At 39.9% G+C, this 22,163-nt stretch overlaps 1 protein-coding gene across 2 annotated transcripts in view; it reads left to right on the top strand.

Moving 5' to 3' along the window:
* The window catches only part of CCDC126 (coiled-coil domain containing 126), a 41,580-nt gene that overhangs the window by 1,829 nt on the left and 17,588 nt on the right, over positions 1-22,163 (top strand). For both annotated transcript variants that reach the window (XM_020876502.2, XM_020876501.2), the window contains one exon: positions 16,967-17,345. In XM_020876502.2, the coding sequence (XP_020732161.1) occupies positions 17,108-17,345 (238 nt within the window). In that variant the 5' untranslated portion in view covers positions 16,967-17,107. The remainder of the gene's footprint in view (positions 1-16,966; positions 17,346-22,163) is intronic.

The raw sequence follows: 22,163 nt of genomic DNA, 5'->3' as shown, positions 1-22,163 counted from the left end.
GCATTTCACATTAGTCCTTCTTTAGTTATGATTGTTCTTGCACTGTTTTCTCCTGAATTTTACTGACATAGGTGTTGAGTTTTTCCTCATGGAAATCTTTATGGTCCTTTGTTGAAACTTTTTCATTTAAAATGTGTGTTCGGTACTACTTTTAGTTCAAATACTGTGCAGTCTGAAATAAGTTCTCTACATTAAGCTGTTTTTGAATGTATGATTATGGTGGGGGAAAAGCCAGTGGAGCAAGGTGAACTTTGGGTAGTGTCTTGAGTGACACATGCGTGAAAAAAAATTACTTAAGAAAAGGAATAGTCTACTGAATGTATTTCATCAGGATATCAGAGAACCAGAGAGTCAATACGTGAAAAATGTATTTAAACTGTGGGAGATGGCATAGTGCACATAAAGATTTCTGATTCATTTAGAAATGTGTGACAGAAATACTCGTTTTTAGGAAAAAATGTTTCTCTGTTGGTGATGTCATTTAGTCCTGTGTAAAGGACAGAATAATGACTATGGAAATAGGAGACCTTGATTCTTGTCCTGGGTCTGTCACACTGTATAACCTTAGTTTCCTTTGTGGTTCTCAACTTCCTCATCTTTCAAATAGAGAATTGGTCTGATTCCAGGGACTCTTCTAACTCAGACTTTTCAGTGATAAGTTCTTTTTTAATGTGGGGGGAAAAATGATGTAAACCCTTTTAATAATTCATTTGTGTCTTAGGGTACTTTTTCCCCCACCTTGGGGAATGGGTACATATGAAAGAAGAGAAAGGTGCCATAAACAAGAATCTCTTTTCCTCCCTCTTTCAGGAGCTGCACATGTTTTCTCTGCATTTTTGACATGGTTAGTTTTCTTCCTCCATACTCTGTATCTCTTTTCTTTAGTCGCAGTCTCTTTATCTGATATGCCTGCTTTTATATAACTTGGGATCCCATGGACAGAGTAGCTTGCAAGCTACAGTCCATGGAGGCGCAGAAGAGTGGGGACAGGATTTAGCAACTAAATAACAGTATAACTTGGGTGTGTCAGTCCCCCTAATTCAACCTTGTTGTTTCTTTTTTGTGATATTTATTATTTATATTATTTATTTATTAATTATTTTTACTCCAAACAGCTTGTTTTTTTTTTTTTTTTTTTTTAGGGGCCTTTTTGTGCGAAGTCTCAGGCAAAGGTGCCCAGTCCTGGTCGGGTCAGCTGTGGAAGGGGAGGTGGGGTCATGTGGCACAAACCATGATTGGCTGAGGCGGTGGGCAGGTCAGGCTTTGTGCCTGAAATATCTAGTAGGGCGTGATGTATTTTGGATTACACTTTCACTGTGTGTAGTGCTTGAATAGTTTCCCCTTTGCTCTAACATCCTCCTTGCCACCCTCACTTATTTTACTCGTTGCCTTTTATCTGTCTTTGTCCTCTCCAGTGCTTTCGTCATTGTTTGCCTCTCCCCAGTATGCCATCTAAAAATGATCTTAGATCTTGAGATGTGATATTTCTGTGTCTTAGCTGGAATTATAGTGTAGCTTCTCCCAAGGCAGTTCACATTTTAAATCTTAGATCAAATTAGTAGTGGGTGGCTGTGTCCTATGTTAAATTTTTTCCCTAGTTGTTAGCCTCAGGCAATGTTATGTAGAGAAACTAGAAAATATTTTAGGAATGAGCCTTTCTTCTGAAATTACATTCAAAGGCAAGTCTGTGGCATACTTAATTCTTTTTTTGGAGAGAACTATCTGAACCTCTGAGCTCTAGTGAGAACATACTGTGTCTTTTTGTAATAAAGATCTGCTTTTCCAGCTGTAAATTCCGTAGGAGACCAACAGGCAGTGATTCTTACAGCACCTTTGGCTGAATGAGAGCTTCTGTGCTTGCTAGTTGCTGCTGTTGCTGTCAATAGTTACTTCAGTTATATATTCATAACGGCACAAAAGCAGAGCCCTGAATGAATGCAAAAATGGGACTTGAAGGAGAGAGTTCCAAGGTAGGATTGGCCATCCACTGAAGTTTTTAGTCTTGCTATTGCAATGTTTGCATAAAAATACAAGGAAATATTTCAAGATCAGCAGTGTGAAATGCAGTGTTTTTAACATTTTGGACTGCAGCCCATAGAAAGGGACCTTTTAACCTACAGACTCCATGGATATATAACTCTGTGGGCGTGTGTATGAAAAATATATATGTGTATATAAAGCTGAAAAAAGTTTTATGAAATAAAATCTATATACCGTACAGTCTACTCTGATAATTTCTATTTCATTTATATATTTTTGGCTATGTTAGAGCTTGGTGGTTGTGTGCGGGCTGTCTCTAGTTGTGGGAGGGGCTACTCTCTAGCTGTGGTGCGCTGGCTTCTCTTGTGGAGCGCAGGCTTTAGGGGTCACTGGGCTTCAGTAGTTGTGGCTCTTGGGCTCTAGAGCATGGACTCAGTAGTTGTGGCTATGGTATTAGTTGCTCCTTGGCATGTGGGATCTTTCTGGGCTAGGGATCGAACTCATGTCCCCTGCATTGATTGGCAGATTCTTAGCCACTGGAGCACCAGGGAAGTGTTCTGTATTTCATCTTGTTTAAAAGGGCTAGTCGAAAAGTAGATTCTTGTTCCTTGCTTTTGAAAAAACTCTGGAGTCCTGGGCTGAGAGTTTAGATGCTTAATTTCCCCATTTGTTTGATATTGGGTAGTCATTAATCCTCCTGATGCTTCCCTTTCCTTATCTTTACTTATTTATTAAAAGATATTCATTTCCTTATATGAGTGCACTGTCTCTTAGTTGTGGCACGTGGGCTCTTTAGTTGCAACATGTAGTCTCTTAGTTGCAGCTTGTGGGATCTAGTTCCCTGACCAGGGATTGAACCCAGACTCCCTGCATTGGGAGCACAGAGTCTTAGCTACTGGACCACTAGGGAAGTCCCTCCTTGTCTTTAAAATGAGGATCTTCTAGCTTAAATATTCACTGATCCTCTATCTTTACTTTTCCCTAGTAATAATTTTGGAGTAATATATTCGTCTTTAGGTCTTTGGCTAGGGAGAAACCACTGAAAAATAGCTTAGATATGTAGTTACTTGCATGTTTGCTGTTTGGCAAGAACTTTGAAAAATCTTTGTTCATATGTAAATCTTGTGAATTGAAATGAATGCATTAAGGTCTGTAATACAGTAAATATATAAATTAAGAAAAAATTTCCCCATGTTCTTTGTTTTTCTATTTTTGTGTTTTGTAATGAGCAATATGAGTTTGAAAAGTTGTATTTAAAATGCTTGACAAAACAGAAAAAGAGACTCAGATGTATAGAACAGACTTGTGGACTCTGGGAGAAGGCGAGGGTGGGATGTTTCAAGAGAACATCAAACATGTATATTATCTAGGGTGAAACAGATCACCAGCCCAGGTTGGGTACATGAGACAAGTGCTCGGGCCTAGTGCACTGGGAAGACCCAGAGGGATCGGGTGGAGAGGGAGGTGGGAGGGGGGACCGGGATGGGGAATACATGTAAATCCATGGCTAATTCATTTCAATGTATAACAAAAACTACTGTAATGATGTAAAGTAATTAGCCTCCAACTAATAAAAAAAATAAATAAATAAAATGCTTGACAGCAGTTACAAATTAACATGCCATCACATTGCCAGATAGACTTTACTTCTCCTCCTCCTTACCACTGCCCTTTTCTAATGTTTTCCTGTGTACAGACCACCATGTCAGATCACGACTGCTCGTACGTTGCCCAGCAGCGGACCTGCCGTTCTCATGAGAAAAGGGAGTGCAGAGCTTTCTCTGCTTGTGGGTCTCCTTTTGTTCATTTTGGACAATTTCTCCAAACCAGGCCATTCCATGTGGGGACTGGGATCCCTTTCATTCTCATATGTTTGTACTGAAGAGAACAGAAATAAGGAATTTACTGTCTCCTCCCAAGATTCTGGTTAGAATTCTCAAGGTTTTGGTTAGAAGGAAATTGGAGCCAGACTTCATACTTCCATTTCTTTCTCAGATCAGACCTCCTGAGAGGGCCTTCCTTGACCTCATGGCTCATTTGGCTCCTCCAGATTCTCATTTTTTCTCAATCTCTCTGATTATTTTATTTGTAGCAATTTCTTGCAAGCTTAAATTAGCTTGTTTCTGTGTTTGCTTGTTACCATCCTACTTCTACTAAAGCGTAATCTTTAGAAGAGCAGGAATCCTGGCTTGTTTCCTTTCACATCTCCTATTCCTGGCACATAGTAGGTGCTTTAATAAATATTGTGAATGAATAAGTGAGCAAATGAATGAATAAACCAAAGTCTTTCAGGCTTAAATGAAACTGTATGTAGTAAAGGTTGTGTTTGAATATGGTTCTTTCTGCATCATCCCTACCCCCCCCCAACCATTTTTTCTGGAAATGTGTTCTTATCATTGTATTTGCTGATCATGGTGAAGATACCTACATCCAGAAGACCTTATATATTTTTTCTAGTTCTTTTGCTTATGTTAAAAAAATAAAGATCTGATTTCTTAAGTTCTTCCTATAGCAACTTTGTAATACTTTGATTTCTGTGAGTCAACATATTTGAAACTTTAATATGCCAACCTGATGGTTTAAAGAATAGTCCACACTATATATTTTCAGAATTTTTAGTATCATTGACCTAAACTGCCATTACTATTTTCTTGTTACATTCCTTTAAAACAAAAAAGAACAAAGTTCACTTAATATTATAGTTCATTCGGTACTTACAAACAGTCTTTTCTCCTGGAGGTAGGGAAGGTAGTGTGGTATAGAGAAAAACCTAAATAGTGAGTCAGGACCTGTGTTCAGGGCCAATACAGTTTCTGCTACTAACTGATTGCCTCCATTTTAGGCAAGACACTTAACATCTCTGAGCTTTAGTTCCTACATCTGAAATGTGAGAAGATTAAATCAGATTTCTGTCCAGGTAAATTTTTTTTTCCATTTATTTTTATTAGTTGAAGGCTAATTACTTTACATCATTGCAGTGGTTTTTGTCATACATTGAAATGAATTAGCCATGGATTTACATGTATTCCCCATCCCAGTCCCCCCTCCCACCTCCCTCTCCACCCGATCCCTCTGGGTCTTCCCAGTGCACCAGGCCCTGGCACTTGTCTCATGCATCCAACCTGGGCTGGTGATCTGTTTCACCCTAGATAATATACATGTTTCAATGCTGTTCTCTTGAAACATCCCACCCTCGCCTTCTCCCAGAGTCCACAAGTCTGTTCTATACATCTGAGTCTCTTTTTCTGTTTTGCATATAGGGTTCTCGTTACCATCTTTCTAAATTCCATATATATGTGTTAGTATACTATAATGGTCTTTATCTTTCTGGCTTACTTCACTCTGTATAATGGGCTCCAGTTTCATCCATCTCATTAGAACTGATTCAAATGAATTCTTTTTAATGGCTGAGTAATATTCCATAGTGTATACGTACCACAGCTTCCTTATCCATTCGTCTGCTGATGGGCATCTAGGTTGCTTCCATGTCCTGGCTATTATAAACAGTGCTGCGATGAACATTGGGGTGCACGTGTCTCTTTCAGATCTGGTTTCCTCGGTGTGTATGCCCAGAAGTGGGATTGCTGGGTCATATGTCTGCCCAGGTAATTGAAAATACAGTCATCTCTCGGTATCTGCAGGGCGTTGGTTCCAGGTCCACCTCTACCTTTACTGCCCTGTGACCATGGATGCCAAAATCTTTGGGATGCTTAAATCCCTTATATATTAATAAGATGGCATGTTATTTGCAAATAACCTACACACATTGTCCTGTATACTGTAAACCATCTCTCAATTGTTTGTAATACCTAATACAATGTAAATGCTGTGTAAATAGTTGCCAGTGCTTGGCAAATTCAAATTTTGCTTTTTGGAACTTTCTGGAATATCTTTTCATTAAATATTTTTTTTTTTTCCCTTTTCATTATATATTTTCTATCTGAAGTTGGTTGAATCTGTGGATGTGGAACTCAACTGACTGTAATTTTATCTTGAAATTCTCTTCTCCTCTGCACCTTTGCCCCTCAGATATATTGCCGGGAGATCACATTGGTGCTCGGGGGAGATGGTGGGGTTAGGCTCAGGGTGTGCTTAAAGTAAGTAGCATTTCTGCTGATTGTCTTTCAGGCTCTGTGGAAGTTATGGCTGCAGTGTAGGGCGTGTCACTCTTGCTCTTAAGAGACGTGGGACTTAAAGAGACAAGGCTCAGCTGGTATAAAGTAGTGTGCTGTGAGATGTGAGAAAAGGAGGTGAAAGTGGACTTGAGTAAGGTTATGAGGTTTTAAGACCCTTCTCATACAAGTAGCATTTAAACAGATACTCTAGTCTCATTTTAGGCCATAAAGGGGAACTGTTCTCATCAATGACATGCTATTAAGTCATCTTAATCGTTTGGTCTCTCAGTTGTGTCCGACTCTTTTGTAACCCCATGGACTGTAGCCCGCCAGGCTCCTCTGTTCATGGGATTTTCCAGGCAAGAACACTGGAGTGGGTTGTCATTTCCTCCTCTAGCGGATATCCTTGACCCAGTGATTGAACCTGCATCTCTTATGTGCCCTGCATTGGCAGGCAGTTTCTTTACCACTAGCGCCACCTGGGAAGTCGTCTAGTAAAACATCCCCTGTGTTAACTCAAGTTACTCAAATTGCTAACTGATATTGCTGCGTAAGTACCTGATACTACTAATAAATGTTAATATTTATTGCGTTAGTAGTATAAGGTGTCATTTATCCTCACCAGTGTTAGGTAGGTACTGTTGTCTCCATGATGTAAGTGAGACTTTACCGTTTAGGAAGATGAAATAACTTGGTTAAGGTTTTAAAGATAGAATATTGTCAGCCCTTTGTATCTGCGGATTCTGCATCTGTGGCTTCAACTGTGGATTGAAAATACTGAAAAAAATTCCAGAAAGTTCCAAAAAGTAAAACTTGAATTTGCTACTGTTTATATCACATTTACTTCCTGGTGGCTCAGACTGTAAAGAATCTGCCTGCAATGCAAGGGGACCCAGGTTTGATCCCTGGGTTGGGAAGATCCTTTGGAGGAGGGCATGGCAACTCATTCCAGTATTCTTGCCTGGAGAATTCCATGGACAGAGGAGCCTGGCAGGCTGCAGTCCATGGGGTCACAAAGAATCAGACGTGACTAACATATAGCATTTACATTTGTATTAGATATTATTAGTAATCTAGAAATTATTTAAAGTATACAGGAAGATGTGCATAGATAATATGCAAATAATATACCACTTTGTATGAAGGACTTGAGCGTCTGTGGATTTTGGTATCCATTGAGGGCCCTGGAACCAACCCCTGCAGATACTGAGTGTGGATCATACTGTATGTAATTTCATATGGAGATTGATAGAGAGTACCTTGAGACTGGAGGTGGGGTAGAAGTGGGAGTGCTACTTTTTGAAGAGGTGACATTTGAGTAAAGGAGGAATACTAAAGGAGGAAAAGGAATAAGCCATGGGGAGAGCATTTCAAGCAAGGGAATAGCAGTTGTGTTGACCCTGAGTTCAGAAAGAATTTGGTGTGTTTTGCCTAGCTTGACTGTAGTACAGTGAGCAAGGGGAAAGTGGTGTGAGATTAGGACAGACAGAGATAATGGTGAAGTCAGATATGCAGAACCTTCTGGACTGTGGCCATGTTGCCAAACGTAAGTTTGTGTGCCTCATGCACAGGGAGGCCAAAGAGGCCAGAATGGGAATTTGGAGCAAGGAAAGGTTTATTGCAACAAGCATGAAAGGAGAATGTGCACTCCTGCTCAGAAACCCTAAACTCCAGGAATTGTGTGCTCATCACTGTTGTACCTTGACGGCTTCTCCTTTGTTTCTGCATTCTCTCCCTTCTGTGATTAGTATCTGTTTGAACCTGCTGAAGCCTTCTCTTTACAAACAAGAAACAGGGGGCACAGAAAGGCATTTGTACCTAGGAGGGCTCCACTGGGTCCTATTTGGTTTCAGTAAATAGTTTTAATTTTATTCCAAGTACAGTGGGAAACCATTGATGAGGTTTTTTTTTTTTGTTGGTAACTGTAAGTTTGTTTCCTACATCTGTGACTCTTTCTTGTGCTGTAGATAAGTTCATTTGTACCATTTTTTAAGATTACGCATATAAGTGATATCCCATGATATTTGTCTTTCTCTGTCTGACTTCACTCAGTATGACAATCTCTGGGTCCATCCATGTTGCTGCAAATGACATTATTTCATTCTTTTTTTGTGGCTGAGTAATATTCTATTCTACCTATATACCACATTTTCTTTATCCATTCATCCATCAGTGGACATTTAGGTTGCTTCCATGTCCTGGCTGTTGTAAATAGTGTTGCAGTGAACATTTGGGTGCATGTATCTTTTTGAATTGTGGTTTTCTCTGGATATATGCCCCAGAGTGGAATTGCAGGATCATATGTTAGCTTTATGTTAGCCCAGGAGTTAATCTACCTCCTTCCTTATCATCACTGCCTTACATATCCAGAAGTTTTTCTTCATCCCAGAGTATTTCTGAAACTCTGTACTCTAAACCATAACTCTCCATTCTCTCCTTCCACTAGCCTCTAGTAACTAGCATTCTACATTCTATCTCTGACTAACTCTTCTAGGTACCTATACAAGTGGCATCATATAGTATTTGTCTCTTTGTGTTAGCTTCTTTAACTTAGCATAATGCCTTTAAGGTTCATCCATATTGTAGCATGTATCAGAATTTTATTCTCCTTTATCACTGAATAATATTTCGTTGTATGTATATACCACGATAAATAAAACATTCACCTGTTCACCTGTTGTTTCCACCTCACAGTGCTGCAGTGAACATGGCTGTACACGTTCCTCTTTGAGTCTCTGCTTTTGAAATGAAGCAGGACCCAGCGGGGACCACTTGGTACAGAAGCCCTTCCAAGCCCCCCATTTCTTTTTTGCAGGATGAAGTCTTCAGCATCCTAGACCTCCCTGAATTTCAAAGGGCAGATTCAAATAGTTGCTAATCAGGCATGTCAGGGTATGCAGAAACAAAGGAGAAACATCAAGAAACTATATTGCAGCAATTAAAGTAGTATTGTGGTTCCTCCTCAAGGATTACATATATATATAATATCTTCAAGTTTTTCTGAAGGAACTAAGATTCCCACACAGGTAAGGATGGTTAACTTCAGCTGAGCACAAGATTCCTGGAACACCGCCTTGTTAACCTCATCAGCAACCAATCAGAAGAGAGTCACATACCGTACAGCCCTCATTCCAGATTTTGCCGATGAAAATTTGTCCCTGAAAACCATCAAGGACTTCTTGATTTTTGAGCATGAGCTACCTGTTCTCCTTGGTTGGCCCTATAATAAACCCTTCTCTGCTCCAAACTCCCACATTTTGGTTTGACCTTAATATGCATTGGTCTCATGTATTTGTGTTCCATAACACTTTCAGTTCTTTTGTAATTATACCCAGAAGTGGAATAGCTGGGTCAAATTGTTTAATTTTTTTAGGAACTGCCAATACTGCTTTCCACGGCACCTGCACCATTTTGTATTGGGTTTCAGTTTCTCTTCAGCTGTACCAACAGTTTTGGTTTTGTTTTTTTCTTCTTGTTGTAGAAGAAAAAAATGTTTTCATCTACCTTCTTAGGTTCAGTGCTCAGGACTGTGCAAACTAAACTGACGAAAGATCAGTTAACAGGAGAGAAAGGTTGTTTCATGTACAAATGGTGCACATCACAGAAATGAACTTAAAAAATAAAAGAAGCAGTTACTGCTGAGAGCATATATACCATTTAAACAAAGAGCCATAAATTATGGAAGTGTGATAAGACAAAGGAAAAGGAGTTTGAGCTTCTGGAGTCAGTAAATTGTGGGAAGGTAAATAAATGGGGGAAACTAATAAAAGATAAGATTTGTTTTAGTAAGGCATGTTTGTACAGATTTGTCTCAGCATCAGTGCCCTGTCTCCTGTGATAGAGCGTTCTCTCTCACCTTTCTCATAAGTAATTCATGTTTTGCTTTCAGGTAGAAAGGGGGAGATCAGGGAGGCCTTACTGCATCTGCTGTTTCTCAGTTATCTTTGACTCAAAATAATCCTTATACCAAAGTGGATATTTTGGGGTGACATGTTCTGATGCCCTTCATAGCCATCCTCATGGTGTCAAGTGGTATTTCATTGTGGTTTGAATTTGCTTTTCCCTAAAGATTAGTAGTTTGAGTACCTTTTCATGTGCTTATTCACAATTTGCATATTTCCTTTGGAGGAAGAAATGAAAATTGTGACTATTCAGATATGGCTTGTTTTGCTCTGAGGACAATGGCTTGAAGTGGGGTTGGAGAGGAATCTAGGAAATCACTTGAGAAGTAGCGGCAGTGATTTAGTTGGAGATGATGGTTCTGTTGCCCTTCTTCAGGTCTAGTACTTTACAGATACTTCATTTTAAGTGTGTCTCCTCTCCTTAATTTTTCTACTTTTGGGCCATATGGTGTGTAATTCCTTTTGTAATTTCTGCAGTTGGATGAGAACTTTCCCCTGGGAATCCTAAAAATATTCAGAAGTCTGTCTCTTAGGTCAAAATAACGATTGATGAAGCAAATATGTTACTGAACCAAAACTTTGATCTGCCCACATGCAATAAAGCCAAGCTAATCTGCTGACACTGGGTTGTTGGGAAGGAAAGTACAGTGTTTATTGTAAGGTGCCATACAAGTTGTGATGCTGGTAGCTCAGCTTCTTTGTACACTGTTGCAAAATCAAATCTCAGAGACAGAGTTTTTGGTAAAGTAGAAAAAGATAGCTTTAGTGCTTTGTGAGGCAAAGGTGGGGAGACAGTGGGCTCCTGCCCTTGAAACAGTGTATCCTCACTTGGGGAAGATAATAAGTTTTATAGTAAATGTTTAAGGAGGGTATGGTCATTCCGTGGATATTCTTCTGAAGGGTTGGTGGTGAGGTAGGTAGGAGTCAGCATCATCAAACTTTAGGTCCAACTGGTCTGGGGTCTGCTTGCTTGTGGGAAGCATACCATAGCTTAAAGAAATTGTTGTGTGTATCCTTAGATGGGGAAACAGGACCTTGCCCCAAGGCTGCTCTTGACTGTTTCTCCCTGGTCTCTCATCCCCTCCCTTCCCTAATTAACAACTGCTTGAATCTGCCCATTGGAACTCAGGGAAGGTCATGGAGGCTGAATGAAGGCTGTTTCCTATAATCAAAGAAATGGGGGACACAGAGGCCTGTGGGAACCTGAATGGTATCAGTTCTTTGGGACAGATAATGCTCAAAAAGTCAATTTTCTGGAGGAAGCTTTTATAGACAAAATTTGGGGTGAAGGCTGTATGGTGTGTGACTTTCTTCTGACTGGTTGGTGGTGAGGTAACAGGGTCATCTTGTGCTCAGCCTGAAGTTACCATCTCTCACCTGTATGGGGACTTTCCTGCAGAAGAACTCAGAGGTGTGTTATGTGTATTCTTTGGGGAGGAACCAGGACCATGCCCCATCACTGTACTATTGTTTCTTTATTTTATTTTATTTTTTTGGCTGCACATGTGGCATGTGGGATCTTAGTTCCCTGACCAGGGATTGAACTCATGCCCCCTGCAGAAGTGAGGCGTCTTAACCACTTGGACCACTGGGGAGGTGTCCCTATCACTGCACTGTTGTTTCTTGACTCTTTCTCTTTTGTTTCTGCATTCCCTTACTTTGCTGACTAGCAATTATTTGAACCTATCCTTTGGAACTCAGGAAAGGCCTAGGGGGCTGAATGAAGTTTGTTTCCCAAAAACAAACACCAGGGGACACAGAAAGGACTTGTATCCAGGAGGTCCCCACTGGGTCCTGCTCGGTTTCAATAATGATGTTATTTTTGCCTTTAAAAACTCCAGTTGTTTCTTGGGACATGTTTTGATGTTTTACTTTTTAAAATAATTAGTAGGAAGTTAATATAGTGGGCCTGGAAGTTAAGATTTAAGTTTTTATATTTCAGACTGTTTTGGTGGAGGAAGAATACTACGCTGGATTGTAGCCATAAGTCCTCAGTGACAGTGTAGGCCTTTTAGGTTTCTAGTTATTGTCTCTGTCCTGATCTAGGTGGCCTTTCAGGAGCTGAACCGGTACTTGAAGGACAAAGAAAAATTGGGGTGTTCAGTGTTCAAGTTCTCTGCCATTTGTAACTTTGAACATTGCACAGAAATGGGTCAGGAGATAGAAGGGCTCCAGGTTAGACATTTACAACTGTCCTCCTGTTTGCATTTCATGGGGCACGAAAAAGTGGGTTTCAGGCATGATACTTAGAACTGTTAGCATTTCCTGAGACAAGAGTTAGATGGGCTGCAGTTGAGGAATTTACTGTCAGCTTCCTGTTTGCTCTCCAAAATGGAAGTAACAACAGAAACAGGGTAAATAGCCAGTCTTTGTCTCTTGTAAACACCTTAAGGTAATAGTCATGGCAAGGACAAAGAGGGGCAAAACCCTGTTTGAGTAAAGGATTAAGGGATCTCTACTCCCCCCTCTTTTGGGACAAGGGAGACACTACACATGCGCAGAAAGGCTCCTTGTGGATGGGTCAAAAGTCAGGGGATAATGCCAGGCCATAAAGAGTCTTGCTCCTCCTCAAGGCCTTCACTTTGAGATGCATATTGGCTGGGGGGGTGTGTGGGCACAAGGGGAGGGTTCCAGGGTAGGTCAGGAGAAAAAAACCAAATAATTGGCCTGAAGGAAGACAAAGATCGGGAAGAACTGAGGTATATAAATGACTTAAACACCTCCTTGTGGAGCTCCTTCTCACTAGGGGGGATGCCTGTACCCTTTTCTCTTTGGGTGTACATCTCTGCCTTGCTTCTGTCTTAGCTAAACAAACTGATGCTCCGTGTGCTCTCCCACTTGTTGTGCTGTGTCTCTAGTACCTGCACTTATAGTTTCTGCCTCTGTGATAAATGTATTTTTGGGAGCAAAGTTCCAGGGAGAAATAGCTTCTGGCCTCTAGCCATAGCTGGTCTGGTGGCTAGGATTCTGGTTTTCCTCCAGGCTCCCCAGCACTGGGATTAAAAAAAAAAAAAGAACATTTTCCAGGTGGTTTTAATGTGAAGCATTCCCTCAGAAGAGACCAAAAGCAGTATCCTTTTTGGTATTTTAGTCACCTCTGCTGGGCTTGCTTGCAGTAACTTGTGGAAATGAGCCCTCAGATAACAGTTTTTAGGTCTTCTTGGGTCACTGTGGAGAATCCTCATGGACTGTTGAGTTGTTCAGCTCTTTGTCAGGCAGAAGCTGGCTCTGGGCCATCATTTAAGCTTAGAGAAGGCTCTAGGGTGTCTTCCACACTCATTTATTCCTTGGTGTCCTTTTGTAGTTCCCTCATGTCTTGAGGGATTAATTGCTCCCAACTTCTGACCTCTATGCTATTCCCAGAGACAAACCCTTTTCATAGTAAAACTTCTTATCTCTATAGAAAACCATGTAAGAAACACAAGCAAGTTACATAGTGTATAAATTTCGCACTGCTGAGTCACTATGAAATTTCCCTGACTTCCTTCTGAGATGGTCTGCTTTAATTTTGCTGTAGGCAATGGTGAGTAGACACATTCCATGTAGAATCAAAGCTACGGAGACCTTTCATGAAAGCCTCTTTTCTGAATTTGTGATATAATTGGGTCATACACAGTACAGAGCCAAAAGGGGGGTTCTTTATTTAATGTTTGCAGCTTTTTGGGTCCCTCAAACTGAGAAACTCGGCTTCCTTGTTCCCTGGGGTTTATGATTCTGGGGACATACCCTCCTCAGCCGTGCTTCTGCCTCGTTTCCTCCCAGGGTTTTCTCTCTGTCTGGTGTTGGTACTGCCTTTAAGCAGAGTTTGTGTTCATGATAGTGAGCAGTCTGTCATTCCATTTTTTAAAAAAAATTATTTATTTATTTGGCTGCACTGCGCATCTTGTGGGATCTCAGTTCCCTGACCAGGGATTGAATCTGGGCCATGGCAATGAAAAACCAAGAATCCTAACCTCCACCAGGCCACCAGAGAACTCCCCATCCTCTCATCCTTAAGTTTGTACCTCCTCGGAGGGATTTTACCTCTTATGGGTTAGGCTCCCTGTGTTTAACTATTCTCCTTCACTAGTCATTCTGGCTTCCTTACCCATGAACCTCCTGTTCTCTGCCTAATGCCATTTACAGTTTGGGGATTTGTCACTTTTGTGAAGTTTTGTCACTTTTGTGGAGTTTCATAAAACCTAGAAGTTCTAATATGGCTGGGTTTAAGGACCCTTTTAAGGGAAAGAAGAGACCCTGAATGGAGATGTAGATTCTGAATTTGTGGACTTGGTGATCCTCTTCAAAGTTCGGGCTAGTGAAGTGAGTGGTCCTGAGTATTAAAAAATCTGGGCAGCCTAACCTCATGAAGCCTTACTTTAGTCATCTTTGAAGTGGGAACAACAACATTTTTTTTTGAGGTTATGTAAATCTTAAATGAAGTAACCTTTGTGAAGTGTTTATTTCGGTCTGGACCGGTGATAAGGATTCAGTACTTGTTAACCACAGTGGTTGCTGCTGCTGCTCTTTTAATGCCATTGCTGTAAAAGAGGGCGGTGGTTAAGAGCCTGAGCTTTGAATCCTCTCTCTCCCACTATCTAGTTGTTTGATCTTGGGTAACTTTTTTTTTTAATGTAGGATATATCTCTCTATAAAAAATTATTTATTTTTAATTGAAGGATAATTGCTTTATAATATTGTGTTGGTTTCTGCCATACATCAACATGAATCAGCCATAGGTGTACATATGTCCCCTCCCTCTTGAACTGGGCAACTTATTTAACATTTGTTTGCTTCAGTTTTTTCATCTGTTTAAGTTAGAATATTATTAGTATGGAATATTGTGAAGATTAAATAAGCTAATTTATGTAAGGAGATTAGAGTAGAATATGGTATGAAGTAAGTAAGTGTAGTAATGATTGTTGCTGTTATTTAACTGAAGTATATATCCTCTTGCTTCTGGTTTTGAGTCTCTTCCTTTGTGGCCTTGGACAGGTATAGTAGCCTAGAGCTTTCTAGGCTCTCGTTTTAACCTTCACCTGCCAAAATACCTTCAGGCCTGTGTTCTCAATTCTCTGGTGATGTCACTTTTCTGGCTTTATGGGCTTGCCACCTTTAGAACCCTGTTGTGACTGCTTCAGGACAGATTCCCAGTTGATTTTTCCACTGGGTACTGGGTTGGATAATCTAACACTCAGGTCAAACTTGAAAAGACATAAGCACCTGTAAAGATGTATGAAGGAAGGTTTACACATATGAAAGAATGTTTTTAAATTTTGCTTGGGAACCCAGAATTTCTATTTTCTGAACTTAAATGTAAAAATCTTTGTAGAGAAAAATATTAGGTGATGTTTACCTTACTTCGTTAAACAAAATTTAGTAATCCAATATTGATATTAATGATATTGTTTCAGTGAACTCTGAAGGAGTTTGTTGTATGCACAACAAAAAAAAAAAGAAGAAAAAAGCAGAAGAAAATTAGAAAATGAGTTAATTCTTTAATTTTTAATTGCTTTACATAGTAATTAACAGACCTAGTTGGTGGTGTAGTCATGGTTGTAGTGAGGTTTGGAAAGATGAATATATTTCAGTAAGAGTAGATGGGTGTCCCTCAAACCTTGGAGCTCCAGAATTTACTAGACGTGTGTCAGGGACTGGGTGGCAGGGTGGAGTAAAGTAAGAATGGGAATTTTCTGAACCAAAATTGGCAGGGGAATAGATCTCCCCCTTAAGCATACCTCAGCGCACATGCATTTGCTAGAAAAACTTTGATTATATGTGTTTTGTATTTTGATATTTTGCATAAGATCATTGAGTAAATACTTTCTTAATTTATCTTCAAAAAGGTTTGAAAGCACCTATGCTAGAAATCAAATTCCTAGGGCAAAACAGGATTTTCCTGCTTCTTAGCATGTATGCTGGCTCATAAATATGTGTTGAGAGTGATTGAATGCTTTACTTTCATTGATACTATATTCATTTCTAGCCTTATTATCCTCAAACTAGATTTTATTACTTCAGTTAAATAGGTTAGAATTAGTGTGTTTTATTTGCCCATACTACTTTAGAAAGTTAAGAAGTTCTTAGGGATTATTTTCATTAAGCTGTACAATGCATTTTTTGGACTCTAGGTATATTTCTCCCTGAAGAATTTTATCCCATTAGACATAATTGAAGAGTTTTCTTCACTGGACCCTTTGGGCACATTATTCGGGCACATTATTACTCTTAAGATGTTTATGATTCCTTGATTGTTATTACTTTATCTCTTTTAAAAAACTGAAGTATAACTGTTTAGTTTTTCCTCAAATCATAAAAATACATACCTGTTTAGAATTGTAAATTTGGAAATGTGAAAAAAAGAGAGTTAGTGCTTGTCATGTCTGGCATAAACTTAAAAGTGTAAACTTAGAAATTATGACTTATTTTTCATCTGAGGTTGCTTATTTTTTAAGATTATCCGTTGTCATTAGTGGCATTTTCTAGTGACATATTGGCATACTTATTGTGGGTTTTGTTTTGCTTTTCAGTCAGCTATTTTGATCTTCCAGTCTGTTTCACCTTTCCTATTTCTGACTTTCATTTTGGAATCAACTTTTTTTTTTTAAAGGAGAAGGAGGAATAACTTTCACACATTTAGGTTGGTGACTTGTATTTGAAGAGACTGATATCTCTATAAATCTTATATATTCATCATTTTAGTTACAGACGATGAGGAGTTATTCAAAGAGTTTCATGACCATCGTGGTGTTTCTTCCAGGGAGTTCTAATGAACTGACATTTATTTCTAGTTTAAATTTTTGAAGAGCTGTGTAAACAGAGCTGATAAAAGACCTGGAAGCTTATTTAGTGATAGAGAAAATTATAAAAAAGAAGACAATACAATTCCAAATGAAAACTATTTGTAGAATCCCTTCTTTAGTCTATCATTGTCTATTCTATTACTGATATAGTTAAGACTAATCGCCTTTTTTCTTCTCAATTTTACAGAGTTAATTGTGAGTTGGAGGCAACCTTGCTGAAGATGAAGAATATACATTAGAGGAGGAGTTTTTTTCTTTCACGTCTTGATTGCTTGGTGACTTGCCTCTAGGTACCATTTTTCAGTTGAGTCTGTTTGGTTCCTCAGAAATGGTTTTTACAATCTCAAGAAAATCTATGTCCCAGAAATTGAGTTTACTCTTGCTTGTATTTGGACTCCTTTGGGGATTGATGTTACTGCACTATATTTTTCAACGACCAAGACATCAAAGCAGTGTCAAGTTACGTGAGCAAATACTAGATTTAAGCAAAAAATATGTTAAAGCCCTAGCAGAGGAAAATAAGAACACAGTGGATGTCGAGAATGGCGCTTCTATGGCAGGATATGGTAAGATAACCATAGAATATTCCCGGTTTTCTTCTCTTCTTCCTGTCCCCATTTAATGATAATCATGGAGATCCAACTCACTACTTCATGCATAGGTGTTCACAGAGTAATTTTGTCTTGCTTTTTATTATGAAAAATTTCAAATGTACTGACAAATAGAAACCTGATAAATATCCAAATAATACATCACTTGGGTTTTAACAATTCTAACATCTTGCAGTATTTGCTTTGTCCAATTTTTGGAAAATATTTAAAATTATAAAAATTGTGGCATTTTACTGCTAGATATTCTCTATGTATCCCTAATATAATGACTTTCTCCTGCATAATCAGGACTGTTGTCATCCCTAGTTCCTATTTGCGTTTTTCCTGATGGCCACTTTACTGCTGCTGCTTTGTCCCTTCAGTCGTGTCCAGCTCTGTGCAAGCCCCGTGGACGGTAGCCCGCCAGGCTCCTCTGTCCATGTGATTCTCCAGGCAAGAGCATTGGAATGGCTTGCCGTTTCCTCCTCCAGGGGTCCCACATTCCTATAGCTCATCAATTGCACGACGTCCGTGAGTTCCTAAGAAGCAGCCTTTGCCAGCGTCTCCAGTGCTGCTTGTTGCCGTTCTCCTTTTCACATCCCGCTTGCTGCTATGTTTTAAGTTCTTTAAGTGTCGTGTTCTCTCTTGCCTTTAAGACTTAAAGAGAAGAGTTAGATCACGGTGTGTGTATGTGAATGTGTGGACTATTTCAGTATTTTTTTAATTAAAATTATACATGTATGTATTTAAACAAGCAAACGTGTTATAATTGTGAAAGGGCAGTTTTTACCACCTCCAACAGCTCTCAAATTTCCCATTCCTTAGAGTCAGCCATTTAAAATTATTTAATCTGGTGTATTTGGTGATTACATCCATGTCTCTAAATAGCATGTTCTGTGAGCTCCTTCTTGACTTTTTCACTTACAGGAATTATCTGTTTACTTCTCACTACAAGGTGAGAGTTCAGCTTTCTTTCTTCCTCCAAATTGCATCCCACCCACCCTAGGCTACTTTCACACACACACACTTGCTTCCTGGCCCATCATAATTTTGGTTGAAATAATATTCAGTGTTTGTATTATTATGACTGTGTTGGCGGCATTTATTAATATTACTGAGCCATATAATACATTATGATTACTTTTCCTTGTCTGTACAACTGTATTTTCCCCTGGAAATAAAGTTTATAAGGATCAATTCTTATTTCTTTGCCTAGTTTTCTATCCCCATGGCCATTTAAATCTCCTTCAGTATATTCAGACACGTTAGGTATTTTGCCACTTTTTTCTTGGGTAAACTCTTTCCTAGAGCCTTTGGATTTGCTCTGGCCTGGTCTGTTTCCTCTCTAGGCTTCAGTACTGAACTGTTCTAGAATCTCACTCCACCAGCATCCCATGGATACCCTTTCCCTCTGTCGTGTTGGATCTCCTGTATCCTAGAATCCTGTGACTTCCCCTTTATTGGTTAAGCCCTCATTTTGGGGGAACAGACCCATTGGGAATTTTCTCAGAAAGGTAGAAAAGGTCAAAGTCCTTGCATATCTGAAAAGTTCTTTTTGTTGCTACCCTCTATCTTCATGCTTAACTGACAGTTTTGGTATTAGATTGGAAATAGTTTCCCTCTGATTTTAAAGGCTTTGTTCTTTTTTCTTCTTTCTTAGCTTCCATTGTCCTTTTGGGAATCTAATGCTGTTCTGGTTCTTCAATCTTTATATGTGACTTATTTTTGGATGCTTATAAGATTTTTGTTGTTTTAAAATTTCTTTTAAAAAATTTATTGAAGTATAGTTGATTTACATCTTCTGTAAAGTGATTCTGTTATACACACACACACACACACACACATATTCTTTTTCACTTTTTTGCCATTACGATTTATCACAGGATGTTGAATGTAGTTCCCTGTGCTATGCAGTAGAACCTTGTTGTCTTGAGATTTCTTGATGATGTGCCTGCGTATGGATTCATGTGCTGGAACCTTGGTGGGCACTTTAAATCCCAAAACTTACATCCTGTATTCTGGAATAGTTTTCCAAAATTATTTATTTGATTTTTCCCTGCACATTGTTTTCATTCTTTCTTTTTGGAATTGTTATTCAGCATTTGGGCCCTCTGAATTGGTCCCCTAATTCCCCTTTATTTGCTTTCCTAGTTTCCACCTCTTTGTCTTTTTGCTTTATTTGTTGAAGTTTTTCCTCAGTATTTTCAGTTTTATATGGAATTTTTCATTTTGTCTCTTTCATTTTTAACTGCTAAGAGCTCCGCTTTTGTTATTTCCCTAAGGTTAATTAGTGATAACTTTTCTGAAGTGTTTTTTTTTTTTTTTTTGAAGTGTTCTTAAAGAGTGAGACACTAAAACCTTGATGGGAAATGCTGAGTTGCTGAGTGGTGTTCACTCAGATGATCTGACTGGGTCATTTGTTTGGGAGTATCCTTCATATTTACAATGACTTCTGATCACTACCTACCTGTAATTCGGCCAAATTTCACAGGTTAAGGGCATAATCCTTCACAATACTGCCCTTACTTCAGACACCAGCCATAAGTTTGGGTGTCCCCAGGTCATCTCCACTTTTTTTTCCAGCTGTCTACAAGTTCCAGGGTTCCCACTATCCTCTTAGGCTTATAATGCATGAGATCAGCTCATGGAACTCACTGAAAGCAGTGTACTTACTGTTACAGTTTTATTACAGCAGAATGAAAATCAGAATCAGCCAAAGGGAGAGACAAACAAGGCAGGTCTGTGAGGATTCCAGATGCGAACTTTCTGTTGTTTTCTCCCTATGAAATCAGAACACGTTGCCCTCCTGGCATGTCAGCGTGTGTCAGTATTAAGAGTATTGCCAGTGAGGTGAGCCTATCGAAACTTTGGGGTCCAGAGTTTTTACTGATGTTTCATTGTGGATGTATGATTGATTGAGTTATTAGCCACGTGGTTGAGCTCAATTTCCCAGGCTCCCTCACCTCTCCCCTACTGGAAAGCCTTAACCCTCTCATCACAAGATGGGTCTTTCTGAATGGCTTGCCCCCATTCTGAGTCACCTCGGTACACAGTATCTAGGGTTGCACCCAGAGTCCCAGTTTAACACATTATTGACCTGGGATGGTTTTTGCAGAAACTAATACCTCTGGTGCTAATCCATCTCTGCTCAATAATATGTTAATATCAAGTGCAATTCCTTGGGCCCACCATGAATAACAAAGACAATCAGCCAGGAACTTCCTGGCATTCAGAGTCTGCCTCCCAGGATCCTGGGACAGAGGCCAGCTAAATTTTTCTTTCCTTTTAAACAATTAATGAACTGAATTTTGGCTGTGCTGGGTCTTTTGTTGCTGTGCTTGGGCTTCAGTAGTCACGACACGTGGGCTCATCAGTTATGGTGCTCGGGCTTAACTGCCTTGCTGCTGCATGTGGAATCCTCCCGGACCAGGAATAGAACCTGTATCCCCTGTACTGGGAGGTGGGTTCCTAACTACGGGACCACCTGGGAAGTGCCCCAGTTTTTTTAATTATAGTATCAGTGTCTGTTCATGGCAAATAGATGGGGAAACAATGGAAACAGTGAGAGACTTTGTTTTGGGGGGCTCCAAAATCACTGCAGATGGTGACTGCAGCCATGAAATTAAAAGACACTTGCTCCTTGGAAGAAAAGCTATGACCAACCTAGACAACATATTGAAAAGAGACATTACTTTGCCAACAGAGGTCCATCTAGTCAAAGCTATGGTTTTCCTTGGAGAAGGAAATGGCAACCCATTCCAGTACTCTTGCCTGGAAAATCCTATGGACGGAGGAGCCTGGTAGGCTGCAGTCCATGGGGTCCCGAAGAGTTGGACGACTGAGTGACTTGACTTTCACTTTTCACTTTCATGCATTGGAGAAGGAAATGGCAACCCATTCCAATATTCTTGCCTGGAGAATTCCCGGGACAGAGAAGCCTGGTGGGCTGCCGTCTATGGGGTTGCACAGAGCGACTGAAACGACTTAGCAGCAGCAGCAGCATGGTTTTTCTAGTGGTCATGTATGGGTGTGAGAGTTGGACTATAAAGAAAGCTGAGTGCTGAAGAATTGATGCTTTTGAACTGTGGTGTTGGAAAAGACTCTTGAGAGTCCTTTGGACAGCAAGGAGATCAAACCAGTCCATCCTAAAGGAAATCAGTCCTGAATATTCATTGGAAGGACTGATGCTGAAGCTGAAACTCCAATACTTTGGCCACCTGATGCAAAGAGCTGACTCATTAGAAAAGACCCTGATGCTGGGAAAGATTGAAGGCAGGAGGAGAAGGGGATGACAGAGGATGAGATGGTTGGATGGCATCACTGACTCATGGACATGAGTTTGAGTAAGCTCCAGGAGTTGGTGATGGACAGGAAAGCCTGGTGTGCTGCAGTCCATGGGGTTGCAAAGAGTTGGACACAACTGAGCGACTAAACTGAACTGAATATCAGTATGTTTAGGTCTTTTCTCTTGAGCTGGTCAGACTCCTTAGAGAAGGGCTTCCAGTCTCTTCCAATGCTTGCAGGCCATTTATGCCTCCAAGTGTTTTGGGAGTGGACACTTGTTCTCTGAGCAGGGGAGAAGGGTGTGGCGGGAGGAGTGGTCTCAGTACTCACTCTGTGAACTCTCACTTCCTCCTCCAGTTTTCAGTGTGGTGCCCAGGTCTTCAGCTGTTTTACTGGCTTCCAAAAATACCTCTCAGATTTTCTGCAGTGGTGGAAGGGCTATTGCCAAGTTTGGTGTGGTAGAGAAAATTTAGCAATCAGATTTCTTTATAAATCAGTTTTTATCCAGTC

Source organism: Odocoileus virginianus, unplaced genomic scaffold (assembly GCF_023699985.2).
Source record: "Odocoileus virginianus isolate 20LAN1187 ecotype Illinois unplaced genomic scaffold, Ovbor_1.2 Unplaced_Contig_29, whole genome shotgun sequence".
In the NCBI taxonomy this organism is placed as follows: Eukaryota; Metazoa; Chordata; class Mammalia; order Artiodactyla; family Cervidae; genus Odocoileus; species Odocoileus virginianus.
Note: the sequence above shows the minus strand (reverse complement) of the source record. Positions and strands in the feature narration are given on the sequence as shown.